This window comes from Pisolithus orientalis, assembly GCF_024613125.1.
Source record: "Pisolithus orientalis strain OTSU chromosome Unknown F5J12scaffold_27, whole genome shotgun sequence".
In the NCBI taxonomy this organism is placed as follows: Eukaryota; Fungi; Basidiomycota; class Agaricomycetes; order Boletales; family Pisolithaceae; genus Pisolithus; species Pisolithus orientalis.
This window is the reverse complement of record NW_026260808.1, coordinates 245270-261332: the sequence shown is the minus strand read 5'-3', so window position 1 is coordinate 261332 and position 16063 is coordinate 245270. Positions and strand designations below refer to the sequence as shown.

At 51.0% G+C, this 16063-nt stretch overlaps 6 protein-coding genes across 6 annotated transcripts; 2 read left to right on the top strand and 4 right to left on the bottom strand.

Annotated features, from left to right (window-relative positions):
- Nucleotides 1-1139: 1139 nt before the first annotated feature.
- Nucleotides 1140-2543, bottom strand: F5J12DRAFT_906686 (Alpha/Beta hydrolase protein; the record flags this gene model as incomplete). The annotated part of the gene is made up of 8 exons (XM_051748812.1): nt 1140-1355; nt 1406-1543; nt 1600-1665; nt 1716-1793; nt 1845-1934; nt 1984-2111; nt 2204-2266; nt 2348-2543. 8 exons carry the CDS (start codon nt 2541-2543, stop codon nt 1140-1142), a joined length of 975 nt encoding a protein of 324 aa, XP_051597687.1.
- Nucleotides 2544-2649: 106 nt separating this feature from the next.
- F5J12DRAFT_846789 (uncharacterized protein) lies at nt 2650-6793 on the top strand. Its single transcript, XM_051746363.1, has 8 exons — nt 2650-2965; nt 3030-3248; nt 3319-3375; nt 3425-3797; nt 3819-5549; nt 5570-6010; nt 6074-6163; nt 6186-6793. Exons 1-8 carry the CDS (start codon nt 2738-2740, stop codon nt 6314-6316), a joined length of 3270 nt encoding a protein of 1089 aa, XP_051597686.1. The 5' UTR covers nt 2650-2737; the 3' UTR covers nt 6317-6793.
- Nucleotides 6794-10151: 3358 nt separating this feature from the next.
- F5J12DRAFT_268138 (uncharacterized protein) lies at nt 10152-11255 on the bottom strand. The gene is made up of 4 exons (XM_051738664.1): nt 10854-11255; nt 10689-10788; nt 10327-10625; nt 10152-10270 (listed from the first exon to the last, which is right to left on the bottom strand). The coding sequence occupies exons 1-3, from the start codon at nt 10954-10956 to the stop codon at nt 10340-10342; spliced, it is 489 nt and encodes a 162-aa protein (XP_051597685.1). The 5' UTR covers nt 10957-11255; the 3' UTR covers nt 10152-10270; nt 10327-10339.
- A 382-nt stretch (nt 11256-11637) lies between these two features.
- On the bottom strand, nt 11638-12234 carry F5J12DRAFT_268143 (uncharacterized protein). The gene has a single exon (XM_051738665.1). The coding sequence runs from the start codon at nt 12122-12124 to the stop codon at nt 11774-11776; it is 351 nt and encodes a 116-aa protein (XP_051597684.1). The 5' UTR covers nt 12125-12234; the 3' UTR covers nt 11638-11773.
- Nucleotides 11979-13748, bottom strand: F5J12DRAFT_846769 (uncharacterized protein). Its single transcript, XM_051746362.1, has 2 exons — nt 12837-13748; nt 11979-12779 (listed from the first exon to the last, which is right to left on the bottom strand). Exons 1-2 carry the CDS (start codon nt 13514-13516, stop codon nt 12344-12346), a joined length of 1116 nt encoding a protein of 371 aa, XP_051597683.1. The 5' UTR covers nt 13517-13748; the 3' UTR covers nt 11979-12343.
- Nucleotides 13749-15978, top strand: F5J12DRAFT_846758 (phytase). Its single transcript, XM_051746361.1, has 7 exons — nt 13749-14405; nt 14468-14476; nt 14533-14702; nt 14766-14890; nt 14940-15007; nt 15071-15351; nt 15418-15978. The coding sequence occupies exons 1-7, from the start codon at nt 14091-14093 to the stop codon at nt 15920-15922; spliced, it is 1473 nt and encodes a 490-aa protein (XP_051597682.1). The 5' UTR covers nt 13749-14090; the 3' UTR covers nt 15923-15978.
- Nucleotides 15979-16063: the final 85 nt, after the last annotated feature.

Sequence of the window (16063 nt, the reverse complement as noted above, 5' to 3'; positions counted from 1 at the left end):
GAGAGGGATGACTACATACGAAGGCAGCCCCAGGCGTGGAGTTGTACGAGGGCTTCAGAAGTCCCAAGAGACGACGTTTCTTTAACTGCATTTTGGCCATTGAAAAAATGAGTACTGCGTTCGAAGTTCGCGGATTTGTTTCGAGGTTGAGGGCGGGAGGTGTTGACATTAGGCGCCATATCCACGTCGCAGCTTGGACACGGTCGACTGCTGCATGATTTAGTGTGCGTCGCGCCTGCTGTCTGTGCAATGCACAGTGCACAGGGAACGAGTAAAGAATCAAGATGAACCCATTGTTTCCCTCGACTTCCGATGGACCATGCCCTCGCTTTCCCGCGAACGTGTTCTTGTCAAGTGCGACCGTAAACAGGCAGCCCATTCGCTAATTTCGTACCTGTCACTCATTTGGTCATACCCCCGATAAAGAGAGGAGAAGTACAAAAGATAATCGTATTTTCCACGACGCGGAGCAGTCACTGGTCTGTTCTCATCTTTTGTTATGAGGGTCCACGGTCCGAAATCCGAATGCCCATAAACAGTCTGATTATTTGCTTCATGTAGGTATTAGTACTATGCTGTTACATGCTTGCTCTGTCACGACCTTATGTTTTGGGTGGGGCCGATGGGATGTTGCGATTTACAGTGCTGGCCATCCACTGTGAGTGTGTACTTCGAGGCGTCAGCAGAGCACAGAAGTAGTGGAACCTAACCAAGTCAGAGACAAATACACTATGCGTCAGCTGTTATTCATCGCAGCTGTTCCGAGGTATGCATGACATGTTTTGGTGTCTCATGAGATGTTTCCAGCACCGAGTAACGTGTAAGTGGACAACGTGCAATTACATGAGTTGAGATCAGCAGAAACATGGAAAGTAGTTCAGATTCTATTCAGTGTTTTGAATGGAAGCGAATCTATCCAATACACGAACGAATACAAAAGGAAGGATGGGTAGATAGGCTGCATAGAGATGGAAGAGCACGACGGATATGGATACGATAAAACGGAGAGAAAGGGGGAAACACGGGTTGCAATACAAATTATCCTTGCAAATAAGCGCGAGATTAAAGGCAAGCATATGAGGTTAGCTTGACGGGTGGGTGGTACAGGTATCCATCCGTTGTGTCGAGACAATGGCAACTTACACAAGTACATGCTGGTCGCCGTTATTTTGGTTGTAACATGTGCCTGAGGGTATGAATGTGGTCCTCCTCGTTGACAAGATCTTTGCGACCAGCTTCCCATGGGTAACAGTGATGTCGTGTCCGGCGCCATCGACGGTGTGGAGATATGCATGTGGAACGAGTGCGAGGATCTTGCAGGTGTATTTGTATGGAACGGTTTTGTCAGCTGTACCCTGTGCGAAAGGATCGCAAGTTTTCACATGACGAGAGAAGGGTTACGTACATGAATGAGAACAACTTGTATAGATGAATTGGAAAGCGCTGCAAATGAGCTTTCAAGTCCTCGCACTGGGCCATCACGTAGGCTAGATGCAACGGCGGCATTGTAGTATGGAAGATGAGCGGACTGCAACCTGACAATCTTGGCATGGCACAAGTCAGGGGCTGACGTGGGCAAATGGATGCATACACACATACCTCTTGGATGGGATCAATGTTTGTCTGCGATAAGCTGGACGAGTTGGCAAGACGACGCATGTAATACTGTTGATTTATCAGCATCAGCAGTCATGATACGCCGGGCACTGGCTTACCTGAAAAGGTGGGAGAGATGAGAAGATCTGTGTGAGCGGTGATGACATGATTTTAGCCGTTCTAGAAATATCGTTCGACTGTTGTAATCCATCAGATATGACGTTTGGGAAAAAGAGGACGTGAGTGACCTCGATGATGCCCGCCGAAGCTATCAGAGAAACCTTCCCGTTCACCAACTGAGGGAATTGAGTGGCAAATGCAGCTGCGATGCCGCCTCCCTGGACAAGTCCATGAGTCGTATTGGCACGTATGTGGAATGAAGGTTACCATCGAGAGTCCGACTATGTGGGCGTTGTCCCAGTGGACATGTTGCATTAACAGAGCGAGCTGGGTCGTGTATAGGGATACGTCGTAGGTGACTTGTGGCGCGTCGGAGTATCCTCTTCCGTATAAATCTGAGGGGAGTTGAGAACGTACTCGACGAGAATTTCTAGCACTTACCATAGAGAAGAACACGATAGCCGTGTGATGCCAGGACAGGAGCGACAGTTCTTCCATATGATAGCTGGAATGGAGAGTCCGTGTATGAGGACCACCTTATCGCCATCTTCTGGACCCATCAACCAATATCGCACCTGCACCATGCCAAGTGTCAGTGTGTGAGATCACCGCAGTGAATGGGGCGTAGTACCCTTGCCATGAGGAAGGGTGGCATAATCCCCGCCCGGATAGAAGTCCTCCGAGTAGACAGCCCAGGCCTGTGGCACGGTCGACAGCGATGCATGCACTGCGGGCGGGGTGGGTGGATATGGAAAGCTAATCAGCAGATATGCCACACACGCAGACAACACCCCCGCCGTGAGCAGAGACACCGACAGCCGACGCATGCCAGGGTGACGAGAATACAAACGGGGACCACGTGACTCCCATTGACAAGTCCATATCACGTGACCAAAGTCACGCGTTGGCGTTGTTTGCTTTGGGGGCTGACGGCGACTGTTTTTGGGTTTTTGATTTCCTGGGACAGAGGGTCATCGACAACGACGAGGACAGCGACGAGCAACTCGGTGGAACCGGTGAGATGAGCCGGGCCGACTCTCCGCCGGGGTTGGACGACATCCTCGCGTCGCCGGCGCCACACTCGCTGCCAGAGAACACACATATGAGGGCACCCACCCACGCCGACTCGGCGTCCCCACAGCCCATCCACGACTCTGACAGATCTAACATCCGGACCACGGTCACAGATATGCTACATGACGACCAACACTCGCAGCTGACACCCAGAGAGAAACAGCTGACAGACATGGTGCGTTCATGCCGCCCTCCGTCATGCAATATCACATCATTTCACCTCAACATACCTCTCGCAGGTCCTCCGATTAACAGACACGCCCATCCCAGACACAGACCAGCTCACTCGACAAGCAGATACGATCGTCTCACTCACATTCCACCGGGACCTGCTACTCCATCAGGCAGAGGAACAGAGACTCAGGTGGGCAGCGGAGCGTGACGGATGGACCAGGATGGCAGAGGCACTCATAGCCCGACAATCCAAACATCGCACTACTAACCCAGACAGAGAAGACGTAAGTCACCCTACATCCCAGTTGGGATGCCCGCTGGTGCGTGCCATCTCGATTCTCACGTTTGGTACAGGACATCGAACATCTCAATACTTCACTCGAATCGGAAAACAAAACCCTACGTCAGAAGGTAAACCAAATACCTCCCATCCGAAAAATGACCCCTGACCCCACACCAGCTCACCGAAACACAATCTCGACTACAACTTCTCGAAGCTGAACTGACCCGTCTACGCCCCCTACTCCTCATGCAACCGCTCCAATCCAGTATCATCGTCCCCCCTTCTTCCTTGACGGCCACACCGCAACGACCCAAACACCCACAGCGGAAACGGAGAAAAGACCAGCTACAGAGTATCCCTGAAGATGAGACGGCATTAGACATAAGCGACGACGACACCGTAACCGCAACGGCCCCTCCATCCGGCGGATTAGACACCGTCACCACGCCAACACCTTCCCTCCCCTCCCAATCCACCCCGACCCCTAAATCCAAGTCGCGTAGACAAGACTCCTCGACAAGCATATTCCTCCAACAACAACTAACAAAACGTCGATCTTCTCTCAAATCAGCGTCCCGCGGTCTCAGCGCAGATGCCCGCGTCGAACATCTCCTCCTTGCAGCGCGCAAAGTAGGCAAGGAACGCGCGACGGCTTTATCAGGTATGTTGCAACAGTTGGAAGAACGCGAGAAGGAAAGAGAACAGGAGAAAAGACGGGAAGAGTTTATCGCCTCCACAGCGGCTGGTGTGACACCCAAAACGCCGAAACGAGGTTCTGCCGCCACCGCCAGCGCAGGAGGTGGTGGCGGTGTAACCGCTAACACGGGCACAGGTGTTGCGTTCCCAGGGTACCCGCTGCCCACTGAAGGAGGATATATATATGTCAGTACTCCATCCTTTAGACCTCCAACCACCCAAATGCATAGCACAACGACGGCCCCGTCTGCGACTCCCGCAGGTTCATCAAAGGGATCAGGAGGGACAGCCGCTCACCCAATCCCAGTATTCGTCCCTGCGTATCCACATCCCATCTTTCAAACTCCCACCTCCTCATCTACGGCAAGGACGAGGGTAGCCGGCACCTCTGCTGCGTCCGGTACGTCGGGTCCATCTGGTGCGTCTGGTGCATCGTCGAAGCAGCAGCAGCAGCAGCAACGCGATACGAGAATTCAAAACCCCCACACCCCTCTTGATTCGTTGTTGAGCGCTGCGAGGTCGATGATGCAGGGCGGTGACACCAGTGCCGGAGGTGGAGGTGGTAGAGGAGATGGAGAACACGATACTTCTACCGACGATCAGCCCTTCCAAATGGCTGGCTCGCGCAGATCAGCACTTGTACTCCACGACGACGACATGGTCGTACCTGACAGTCCTGTCCCGAAACGGAGAAAATTGACGTCGAGGGAAGATATGGGTAGCCTTATCCCAGCTAGCAATGCAACGACCGCGGGTGCCAGTAATGCTGCAACAGGAAGGGTGAGATCGGCACTGGACGTTCTTGCTGATCAAGCTGCCGCTTTTAGCCCGCAGGAGGTGGGCTCTCGGACGACAACCACCACGGGAACGGGCACATACACTTCCAACCCGAGGAAGGGGAAAGGAAAGGAGAGGGAGACTAAGGATAAGACGGCCCGTGTGTCGGGTTTCTCGAATTCGAGGAAGAAAAAGGGTAAAGAGCGGGAGAAAGTGAGAGGCGACGAATCGGAGTCGGAGGAGCACACGGGAAGCGAATCCACCAGCTCAGAGAAAGACAGCGGAGGGACGAGAAGTGGCAAGGCAAAGAGTCGAAAACGGGGCAGTGAGACGGAGAAACCGCCCCCGACTCGATCTCGGACGCCCGAGTCGGTGAGGGAGGAAACTCCCGGGCCGCGTGGTGGCATGAAGGATAATGGGTCGATAGGAGATGTCTCAGCGGAGGTATCAAAGGGAGCATCGCAAGACGGGTCGAGGGCCATAACGGATGGATCGAGGACGGATGTACCTGGGGATCCTGGGGGTGGAGAAGACGCGACGACACCCAAACCTAAACCTAACCCTTCTCCACTGGTTCGAGGTGAACAGGCAGAAGTATATTCTGCTACAACTTCAACGAACCGTACTTCGCCGGCAGCACCCATTCCGAGACCCGTACCATCACCAATCGCATTGACCTCGCAAACCCTGTCACAGACGCAGTCACACATGCTATCATCTATTCCGCTCCCTTCCCTACATACGCATATACCTCCTTCATCCGCTGCAACACCTTCGACGTCGGCATCGAGTCGCGAGAGTTCACCGCTGGACATGTACACAAGACAACGTGAGAGTCAGCGATCGGAGAGCTGGGACCGCATCCGTCGGTGACTGGGCTGGTGCCACCAGTCTCGGTGCTGGGTGGTACTTCAAGTGGATCTTTGATACACACAGAGGGTGGCGATACATCGACCCAGAGTCAACCTGCAACCGATCCTTCCACTCAGCCTGCGAGCGGTGCCCGTGCTTTGAGCCAGACAAGGGATGGTACACCATCGACTCAAACAACGACAACCGGTACACCGATCCAAACAGCACGTAACAAGACAGTCGCTCGTGTAGCCAACCAAGACACTACCGCTGCCACCTCCAAACGACAGCGCAGTCCATACATGAAATGGAGCAAGGAAGAGGACGAATTGTTAACGCAGGCTGTTGCCAAGTACGGACAGAAATGGGATCTGGTGCAGAAAGCGTTACCGTCGAGAGGGTATCATCAAGTAAGGCAGAGATGGTTGCGTAAGTTGGGTGAGTTGTTTTTTTCTTCTTCTTCCTCCCCTCTCATCGGTTTCCTAAAATATATTATGACAGGTGTATTTGACTCCAAACCAGACCTCTCATCTTTCCAGACGGGTTCATTGACCTCCCCGTTAACGTCTTCTATGGCATCCTGGTCCTGGCGTCGGAAATGGACCGACGACAGGCCCATCGGAGCCTCCTCCCAATCCCAAATTGGGCCTTGCACCGCTGAGCAGCGAGCTAATGTTTTCGTCATCGTCTTTGCCAACGAGAGGTGGTGGTGGTGGTGGTGCAGCCGGGTCTAGGGTACCATGAGGTGAGGTACGCCCGTCCGCTTTACCCGTTGGCATCCCACATGCATATGGGGCTCCGCTTCGTCATTCGTTCCTCCCCCCACATGCCGCACGGTAACGTCTAGAATGGGTTGTCCTCCTTTTTTTACACACCTTATCCCGAGTGGTGGGATTTTATCTGAGAATTGTTGCTGCGCTGCTGCTGTATTTTTTTTTTTTCTTTGTTAGATCTCGAAGTTAATTGAAAGGGGATGTATGTATGTGCCGCATATGTCATGTATGAGAATCGTTGAATCATTACTAGATACGCGTGTATTTTATATATATATATACATATACATATATGTTAGTTGGAAATGGGTGCTCTCGTGTTGGCGTGTACTTAGATACTTGCTCGACGCCGGAATTTGGCGGTCGGTGCATGTTCAGCGGAGTGACAGTGGTCATAGGTAGTCGCTGTGGAAGCAAGGTATGTTGATCAGCGACTTAGTTGTGCTCACTAATTGTCACTGATTTCTCGTCATATGCGCATCCACGTACTATATACTTAATCCTCTCTCATTCGAGAACGCACCTGGCCATTCAGTCTAGGGCACTCCCAAGTCTTTCCGGACTCGTAGGTCGCTGACACCACGCATTGGGGAGAGATGTCCCGAAACTGGGATAAACTTGTCGGTAGAACTATGACAGGTCAGTCAGGACAGAGAGAAATATTCTTGAATATTAGACGGCGAGTCCTGGTATTTGTGCTTCGGCGGCTGGATATGATATAAGTATCTCTGAGAACGCAGTGTCACGTTTCGATCAAAGAAATCAGTTTCACGATTACAAGCAAGTCCAGGTCCAGTTGTGTACAGTATCGACCGTACACGGTCACTCGCGGTATCATCGAGTCTAGGGCTATCCGCCTACCTCTCAAGCCTTCGTACAATGACAATCTCGGCAATTTGCCAGGGCTGCAAAAAAGATCATCAACTTCGTTCAGTTTCTCGAGATGCAAACCGGTAAAAAAACATCACTGACCCCCTCTATGATGACCAGAACCTATGCGTTGTTTGAGCTCCTGTAAATCTTCCTGTAAGTCCTCAACGTCCGCAGCACCATTATTTATGGCGCCCTCGGTGATCTGAAAAATGTGCAATGAGTAAACAATAAGCCGGACTAGTGTTTTGTATTTGCACAGCCACGCTTCGGCACGAGAATAATAGTAGTCGGCGGAGCACCGCGCTAGTACTCACATGTTCCGCTGCACCAAGCACTGGTGCAAGCTTCGCCTCAATTGCCTCTCCCTTGTTCGACAACAATTTTTCGGCCATCTCTTTGATGCCCTGTAAAATCATTGACGTCAGGAAAACGTCCAGGGACTTCAACTTGATCACGCCATCATGGAGCGTCGCGGCTTACTTCGACAGCTTTCTCCTCTGACTCAGCGACGTGTTGTTGCTCAAGTTGCCGACGGACGTCTTTTTCCGAGTCCTTTCTCAGCTTCTCCTCTTCCAAAGCGATCTGAACACTTGAAAGTCAGGACCACCGAGTACATAGTTGAAAACTGAGCTCGTGACCGTACCTCTTCTGCTGTTTCTCTTTGAGCCCCATTATTTGCTCCGTTTTCAAGCACAAGACCGTCCTGCGTGTGAGCCATATATAGCGGATGATGTGGGAAGGGTGGTGTTGGTGAAAGGTGAGTGCTTGAGTATGTACGTACCGAATGCGCAGGGACCCACAAGGCCTTTTATTGTCCACTAACCCCGCCCTTATTCATCAATGCATAGCTCCGGTAAGGAACAAACTACTAGGCGGTGTACACACGGGCATAGCCCGCGGATAGACAAGCTCGGCGCTTGTTATGGGCCTTCTTCACGTGCTCTCCAGGTGCCGACGCGTATAATACAATAAAAGGTTCGTGGGGAAATGCATCTTCAAGGTCGGACCTGATGTCGTCCAGTGTTGACACTGACAAGTACTCAGGGGAACGAAAGGAGTGACGTTGCCATTACTTGCAGGGATATATATGTGTCATCACAAGTCATCACTCAGAACACATACTGCGGTTCGAGAAATCGACCAGCAGCTGCCATTGAGTCACCAGGCGCGAAAGAAATATGAGGAGTGATTCTTTCAGAGGAAGATCGTGACTGATAAATGCAGCAAAAGGAAGTGACTTATGTAGGAGTGTTATGAGAACGGCGTGATACGCCACAGAGGTTAGTTTCAGCGATGCATGTACTCACGTCTTGGCAGGCAACTATACAACTCACCTTTGGCGCTGATTATTACCTGAAATAGTCCATGTTTGACGAGCACGGACGAACGGACGAACGCTCTACACCCTGTCCACCAGTAGCTTTTTAAACCCACAGACGACCATCCGCAAGGTCAATACTTAGGTGACCCCAATGATCTCACGACACCTACCATCTTCCAATGGGGCGGCTTTGGTGGTGACAAGAATTGGTTCGGGGGGAGAGCGATCAGAGCTGCTTGGTTGATGCCTCGGAAATTGTCCTCGTGTGCTATCTTGATCCCCAGAGGAGGACGTGCCACTAACCGATGGACAGGAGGAGGTCCTGACAATCAAACGTACAAGTGGAAAATTCGCAGCTACAGAAACCCCTGAGTGCGTCTGAGCTTTGTAGCATCGGAGCGATCGTACGACGAACGACAGTAGCCGAAACAATTATTAGGAAGCCGTCGTATCCCCCATACCTCGAGATTTCCGAGTCATTTCATTACATGCTGGACCACATCGTCGTAACTTTCATTTAGGCGGAAAAGCTCGATCGATCGATGTAGGTGCAAGTAATGATTTCGCCTTCGGGCCTGTGTGAATGTACATAGTGTGAGACGATTTCGTACATGTGAGCACGCAGAAGCAGTAAAAGTTTTTGTAGACTTCATTTGCTCGGGTGCATCAGCGGGCACATCCCCGCTTTCCTTCGAGGCCCATCGGAAGTAAAGTACATAGGTGCCTTGCTATTGTTAACTGTATGATTGAAAATATACCAAGTCGCCTACGTATGCGTTCCGCGGGGATAGGGATGCTATCCACGAAGGCATGATACGTACATATAGTGATATTGCAGGCAGAGTGGATTTCAATGGAATTCCACAATATGTAGCGATGATGTCAGTTACGCTAGAGTTGTAGTCCCAGTACTAATGTGCGAGAAGCTAGGAAACTTGGCTGATTCTATCATTCGGTAGTCAGTCGCATCGACGCACAAAGGCAGTTCCCCCGATTATCATAATTAGAAGCGGAGCGCTGAGTCGGTCCTTGGGTGGCCCTCTCATCGTTATCGCCAACCCGGACAGTCGTTGGGGTTTTCCCGTGATTCAATGTTGACGTCGTTGCTATCAGTATGTACGAGAGACACCTCGCTTCGCTTCGCTCTAGCGGTAGAGATGTATATGTAGCGCTAGAAGCTAAGAGCTAAGAATAGTCTGTGAATTGTCTGTACAAATTCGTTTAGTCTTAAGTAGCTATGCTATCAAAGCAGGAACTCTTCCCACGTGATGTTAGTGGTCACTTTAACTCCAGGATGGAGCAGGATTCGGGGGTGTTCAGATGCAGTCGAACTGCCCGAGGTAGGTATCTCGGCCGCTTCGCTGAGAAAAAATGTATTAAAAAAAAGAGCAGTGATAGAAACAAACGCACCCAATTGCGGGTGACAACTTCTCCGGGGGGACAATTCCAGTGGTTTCTCCGCTATTTCCGTTCAGACTAACAACATTAAGAAATGATGAAGCGTACTCTTGAGATAACGTTGACATGAACTTGCGCTTCTTCGATCCTGAAGCTGCAGTCATGTTTGTACCATTATTCCGGCCGCCAACATAGAGGGTGATATTCTTCAACCCCACGGTGATCCTACCCCCAGCTGCCGCGCCACTGAAGTGGCCTGAATAAAGGACCATCGAGTTCTGGTTGGGAATGGGCATCCTTCTCCACCGAGGATGAGAACTATCAATTGTACAACTAAACAACAGACTAATCTCAGAAGTTGTCAAGTCATAATACGTGAAAAGACTCACACAACTGTGGATGTCATATTGGCATCCCGAACATAATCAGATGACCCACTAAAAAAGCCTTCGAGACACCATCTGGGAGAGTTACCGCGCGAGAGGATACAGTTCCCAGACCAAAAACATATGGCCAAGGGCTATCCGGAACCCTCGACTCATACTCCTCACTGGATGGATCACCCGGGACGGAGACCACATTCGATGCTTCCAGTAAGATGGCGTCCTTTGGAATTGATGGAGGAATATATGCCCTTGCAAGTACAAACGCAATAGTATCATCCGCAAGTGGGGTGTCGTTGGATGGACTGTAAATGCGAAGCTAAGCAGGGAAGATCGCCCCCGAAGGACACTGTATCGCAGTGTCGTACAAACAATGATAAGTCTTCGACGATCCATCCGGTTTCGTAGTCTGGACACGCTGACCGCCGGATAACGTAAAGAAACCAAAGACTATGGTCGCTGACATCGCTGCCAATGAAACAAAACCCAGAACGGCTGTTATAAGTAACATGAGACGGATAGTGACGACTTACCCACACAGGTACCCCAACCCCAACGACTCGGGAAAATCCCAACAGACATCCCTGCGCAAGAAGCTAATATACGAGTAACATGGCGGAATAGTAAAACCCACATGTCTCGTATCTACCGTTGTGACAAACCTTTTCCGATCTATTGGTCCGAGAAAAGTTGGTCTCTTCCCCAAAAGAATGGTGTATGGTGTGCGCGGGCCAAGGAATCCGTATATATACAGTCTACGTGTTCGCACTGAGCGCATCCATGCGGCTCACCTTCAGCACTGATTATTATCTGAATACGTCCATGGCTGACGAGCGTGGACGAACGCGTTATATCGTGTCCACCTGTGGCTTTTTGAATCGGAAGACGACCGTCCACAAGGCCGGCGTTTCCGGCCGTTCCAGTCATCCCATAATACTTGCCATCATCAAACGGGGCTTCTTCCGTAGTGACAAGATTTGGTTCAGGGGGAGAGAGTTTCGAGCAGATCAGTTGATGACGACCAGGCGCGCGTTATCTTCGTGTGTTGTCTTGATCGCTTCCAGGGAGCATGGACGTTTCTTAACCAATAGACAGGAGTCGATTTTTTGTGGGTCCCGACAATCGAACATACAAGTGGAAGGTATACCGCACAAATTGCTGGGTGCGTCCGAGTTCGTAGTATTGCAGAAAATAGTGTGATGAATGAGACTACGACGTAGCTCAAACGAGATAACATGCGTGGCCGACTCGCCAAATATCATAAACGCAATCTGGGAATTAGAAAGCCGTCGCATCCCCCGTACCTCGAGATTTCTGAGTCGCTTCGTCACATGCTGGACCACGTCGTCGTGACCTTCATTTATGCCGAAATGCTGAGCGAATCCGAGTAGGCTTTGGTCATGCGTTGAAGACTGGTATGGCGCTTAGTGTTGATGAAACCTCTTGAATCGTCCTAGAAGGCGCCGTGGACGCTGAAGATACTATATGAGTACGACAGGATAGTAGCGGACCAGGTGGGTCGCAGGGACGATCGGCTTGTATGATAGCTTCGCTTTGGATGAAATGCTACTGCGACTACTGTGGCTGAAGAGTCAAGAGTTAAGATACGCAACCAAGTTAATGAACGGCTCGGGCGGGCGGTCGAATCAAGCAGGCGCACATTGTCAAGCACCCCATTACATATGAACTTAAAGCTACGCAAACGCGAACGTAGCATATATAATAATGGACGATGTAGATGTCCAATGAGGTTACAAAATAGTACTGCCAAGAGTACAGTCGTAAGTGCAAGGATGTGGCTCATGACAAGATGTTAGTATCTAGATAGCCATAAGATCAGTCCAAGTACTAAATGAGGGGATAAGGATGGGGTCTTGAGAACAGATGGAGGGTGACAAGTATACTACATACTGTTGTAAAATCCATGGGTGATGCAAAAGAAGAGCGAATAAAGAAGCGAAGCGTCCCACGGCGCGGCAGCAAGATGTCCCAATGTACGTGTTCGCAGTTCGGGGGTAATCATTCACCGCTCGGGCAGTGAGATTAGTTCTGAACTTGACTTATCGGGAGAGTCCGGCTCCGAGGAAGCGATAATGGTACCATCAGGGTCGAGGCTGGGATCCGGATCCACTTGCAAGCGCGATGAGTTGTACTCGATACTCTCCTGGTCCCCATCATTCGGAGGCCGTGGAGACGGAGGAACAAGAAGCTCTAACAGATCATATGCCATTGAATTTTCGGGATGACGATCTCTAGACGAACTTCCCCGGTAACCAGAATGAGAGGTCACCGAATCGGCGAAGAACGTATAGAAGTAGCGTGACGAAGATCTCGCTGGAACACCGTGCCAGTACCTTGGACCCTCGGGGCACAGGGGAGGCGCGGATGCATTATTTGAAGAAAAAAATCCTGACGAAGCGGCTTCACATGGTTTATGTCGTGTGCCAAGCGGATTCCCGCTGGAGAAGATCATATCAGCCCTGAACACATCAATAACGGAATGGTGAATGATTTACCATATCGCACAACCGACCGGTTCCCTGACGCACCCGCAGGGACTGCGTGTTAGCTTGACAATCGAGGGGCGCTCAAGATAGCAAGGATCTATGGGTATGACTGCGGAAGTAGCTTCGTGTTTGCCCATCCATACGCTGGTGCGCTCGTGCTGCCAAGCGCGAAGATGAACGACGGCTCCGCAACCGTTCGTGAGACGAGCGTCTCGCCGCCGAGGCGCTCGTATAGCGGGAGAAGAAGGTAAAGGGGAGGGTGGTTCATAAGGGCCACGTCCCACTGTCAACTCCAGCGTCGGATCTTCTCCACCGCAGTATAGGACGTGGTCAGAGGAATCTGGGCCTGAAGTAAGCCTAATTTCCGCAGAGAGCGATACGGTATTGTCTGCTTGCTCCCACGCCTGAGTGTAATCATCATCGCCATCGTCGTCATCTCGGGGGTCCATCCAAGATGGAGAGGCCGGTGTTATGATAGTTGGAGGCGTTGTACGACCGCTTTCGTGACGCTGAGAGTGTATGGCATTATGGTCGAGTCTCATTGCGCCCCTCCTTCTCAGACGAGATGCTTCGCCGGTACGTAGCAAGTCTGAAAGAACTATAGAGTCATCGACATCTGTCAGCTGAACAGAATCCAATGGTTCTGGCTGTGGAGATGATGGTGGGTCTGGTCTGTAGAGAAGAGGCATCGTGTGATGGTGAGTGTCGCAGTGCAAAGAATGACCCGGCGTCCTTGCAAAGGGATGTCATACTGCTGATTACGTCAGCCCACCGACGAATAAGGATAACCACGCCCTAAAACCAGGCTTTGCAGAGGATGTTCTCCAGTCTCCTCACCAAGAGTCCTCCAGAGGTGTCCGGCATGCAAGTGGTCATAGTACGAACACAGTATTCGCTTGTGACATGGAGGCAGGCGCACATCAAACGCTTAAGCTTGAAATCGTTTAGACCCGAGTATCCTTGGTGACATCATCGCCCCAAAGTCGTGTTTATGTAACCAGTCAGCTGAACAGCTGGTCAACCTCAGCCAGCCCTATCGTGAGAGGCCTTCTGGTATAGTGCACCACTCGATGAACTTCTCGACCCACAGTCAGTACATGTTCAACCTGCAGTGCACAGCCTGACAGGCGCTCTGAGAATGGTCTTGCTAAACTTGGCAGCAACGTGCGAGATGCCAGGCTCCATCGTTATGGCATAGCGAACGTGTCCGAGCACTGCTCGGCCAGCATCTCTTCCAGCAACCACATCCTTCTCATTGCAATAATGCACGTCAAGGACAGTCGGCTACCCGATTTCCTCCCTTTGATCGATGAATCCGTCCTGGATAGGACGAATTATGACAGCTACAGAGTTAGACGGCGCTTTCTGCAGTGTGCCTCTCTTGTAGTGCTGGGGGTCATCTTATCGGTCAGTTACTTCCAGTACGGGCGCTGGCATTCCTGTCGTAGCCCGCATCTTGTCTTCAAAGATGTCGCTCCGATGCCTCCGGAAGCTTTTCAGCGCACCTGGGCTGCTTACTCACCCTATTATCCCGCCGCACGTTACACGTCTCCTCCAGACAATTGTGTTATCACACAGGTGCGCTCTCCGTCTCTGTGACCACTCAGAGTGCTTCAACGTATAATCATCCTTTACAAAAGGTCAATCTGGTGTGTCGCTATCATTGTTATCCCTACACGGCATCGTACCCATAACCGTCATCCAGCTCCAAAGACATGGTGCCAGATACCCCACCGGAGGCCAGACGACTAGAATTCAAGCACCCCTCGAGAAACTACGTGCGGTCCGTACTTACGCGAACGCGTCCTTTGACTTTCTGCGCTACTTCGAATGGGATCTTGGCGTAAGCGACGTGATATCCTTGGGGACTCAACAGTACGACTATTTCGCTGGGCCCGCTGTTGTCGTTTATCCCTCTGAGTGATCAACCCGTTGCAGGATGTTCGAGTCCGGTATAGAACACTACACCAGATACCGACACCTATTTTCGAGTGAGCATTTACCATTTGTAAGGGCTTCGGACAGCGACCGCGTTGTCAAGTCTGCCGTGGTGTGGGCCGATGGTACGTATTTTCTCTCAATTGTTTTCCTAACTCTCACGCGATCCGCAAGGTATTTCTTATGCCAGTGATGACGTATACCATCCGGAAACTTCCGTGATCCTTCCCGAGGTAGATGGCGTAAGTGATCTCTCGTGCAAAAACAACTGTCATCCTCCGAACCTTAGTTTTCATGCATTCCAGGCGAACAACACACTGGATGATTCCATGTGCCCCAACGCAAGCAGCCTAAAAGAAGTGCCAGACGCGTGGCGCGACACCTTTGCCCCTCTCATTGCGGCCCGTTTCAACGAGGCGGCTCCAGGTGCAGACTTTGATGCCGAGGATGTCGTCGAACTCATGCCCCTCTGCGCGTTCGAGACACTTTTCCATAGGACAACTAGCCCATTCTGCGACCTCTTCACTTTCGAGGAATTCAAAGCACATGAATATTATACCGATTTGTCAAGATATTACAAGACGGGGTGCGTATCTTGACTTTTCCCATCTTCATTCCATGACTTATCGCTTACTATTTTACCTAAAAAAAGGCCCGGGAACCCTCTCGGCCCCATCCAAGGCGTTGGCTACGTCAATGAACTCCTCGCACGTCTAACCTCCAAACCCGTCGAGGACCACACCCAGACTAATTCTACACTGGACTCTTCACCTGACACATTCCCTCTGAACAAGACGTTTTATGCAGATTTTTCGCACGACAATCAGATGGTTGCAATTTACAGTGCATTGGGCTTGTTCCAAGACGGGAATGGGAGAGCACCGAGTGCGGAAGAAATGAATCCGAGGAGAAGCTGGAGGATTTCAAACATGACACCATTCTCAGCTAGGATGATTGTCGAGAAGTTGATGTGTGACGGCAGAGGCGTTGAGAAGAGGGAGTATGTCAGGATCCTCGTCAATGATGCGGTGCAACCGTTGACGTTTTGTGAGGCTGGAGAGGATGGGGTATGTGCTCTCGAAGATTTTGTGGAAAGTCAGGCGTACGCAAGAGGAAATGGAAACGGGGACTGGGAGAAATGCTTTGAATCCGATTAACGCACGATAATTCTACCGGTAGACGGCTCGCGGAACGATCAAGTACAGAAGTTACTGTCATGTTCTCAGAATATTCACGCAATCAACATCCACAGTGCTCTCTGTAATTTCGGCGGATATGTAATGGCGCTCGATTGTAGC

What these genes read in the sequence shown, in the direction of transcription:
- F5J12DRAFT_846789 (XM_051746363.1), top strand. Translation starts at nt 2,738, where the DNA reads ATGAGCCGGGCCGACTCTCCGCCGGGGTTGGACGACATCCTCGCGTCG. An exon ending in AGAAACAGCTGACAGACATG is followed by an intron (nt 2,966 to 3,029) that starts GTGCGTTCATGC and finishes TACCTCTCGCAG; the next exon opens with GTCCTCCGATTAACAGACAC. An exon ending in CTAACCCAGACAGAGAAGAC is followed by an intron (nt 3,249 to 3,318) that starts GTAAGTCACCCT and finishes CGTTTGGTACAG; the next exon opens with GACATCGAACATCTCAATAC.
- F5J12DRAFT_268138 (XM_051738664.1), bottom strand. Translation starts at nt 10,956, where the DNA reads ATGTGGGTTTTACTATTCCGCCATGTTACTCGTATATTAGCTTCTTGC. An exon ending in GGGTTGGGGTACCTGTGTGG is followed by an intron (nt 10,789 to 10,853) that starts GTAAGTCGTCAC and finishes TTTCATTGGCAG; the next exon opens with CGATGTCAGCGACCATAGTC. An exon ending in TCGAAGACTTATCATTGTTT is followed by an intron (nt 10,626 to 10,688) that starts GTACGACACTGC and finishes TCGCATTTACAG; the next exon opens with TCCATCCAACGACACCCCAC.
- F5J12DRAFT_268143 (XM_051738665.1), bottom strand. Translation starts at nt 12,124, where the DNA reads ATGAGCCACATCCTTGCACTTACGACTGTACTCTTGGCAGTACTATTT.
- F5J12DRAFT_846769 (XM_051746362.1), bottom strand. Translation starts at nt 13,516, where the DNA reads ATGCCTCTTCTCTACAGACCAGACCCACCATCATCTCCACAGCCAGAA. An exon ending in CCGGTCGGTTGTGCGATATG is followed by an intron (nt 12,780 to 12,836) that starts GTAAATCATTCA and finishes GATCTTCTCCAG; the next exon opens with CGGGAATCCGCTTGGCACAC.
- F5J12DRAFT_846758 (XM_051746361.1), top strand. Translation starts at nt 14,091, where the DNA reads ATGCACGTCAAGGACAGTCGGCTACCCGATTTCCTCCCTTTGATCGAT. An exon ending in TGCCGTGGTGTGGGCCGATG is followed by an intron (nt 14,891 to 14,939) that starts GTACGTATTTTC and finishes GCGATCCGCAAG; the next exon opens with GTATTTCTTATGCCAGTGAT. An exon ending in TCAAGATATTACAAGACGGG is followed by an intron (nt 15,352 to 15,417) that starts GTGCGTATCTTG and finishes ACCTAAAAAAAG; the next exon opens with GCCCGGGAACCCTCTCGGCC.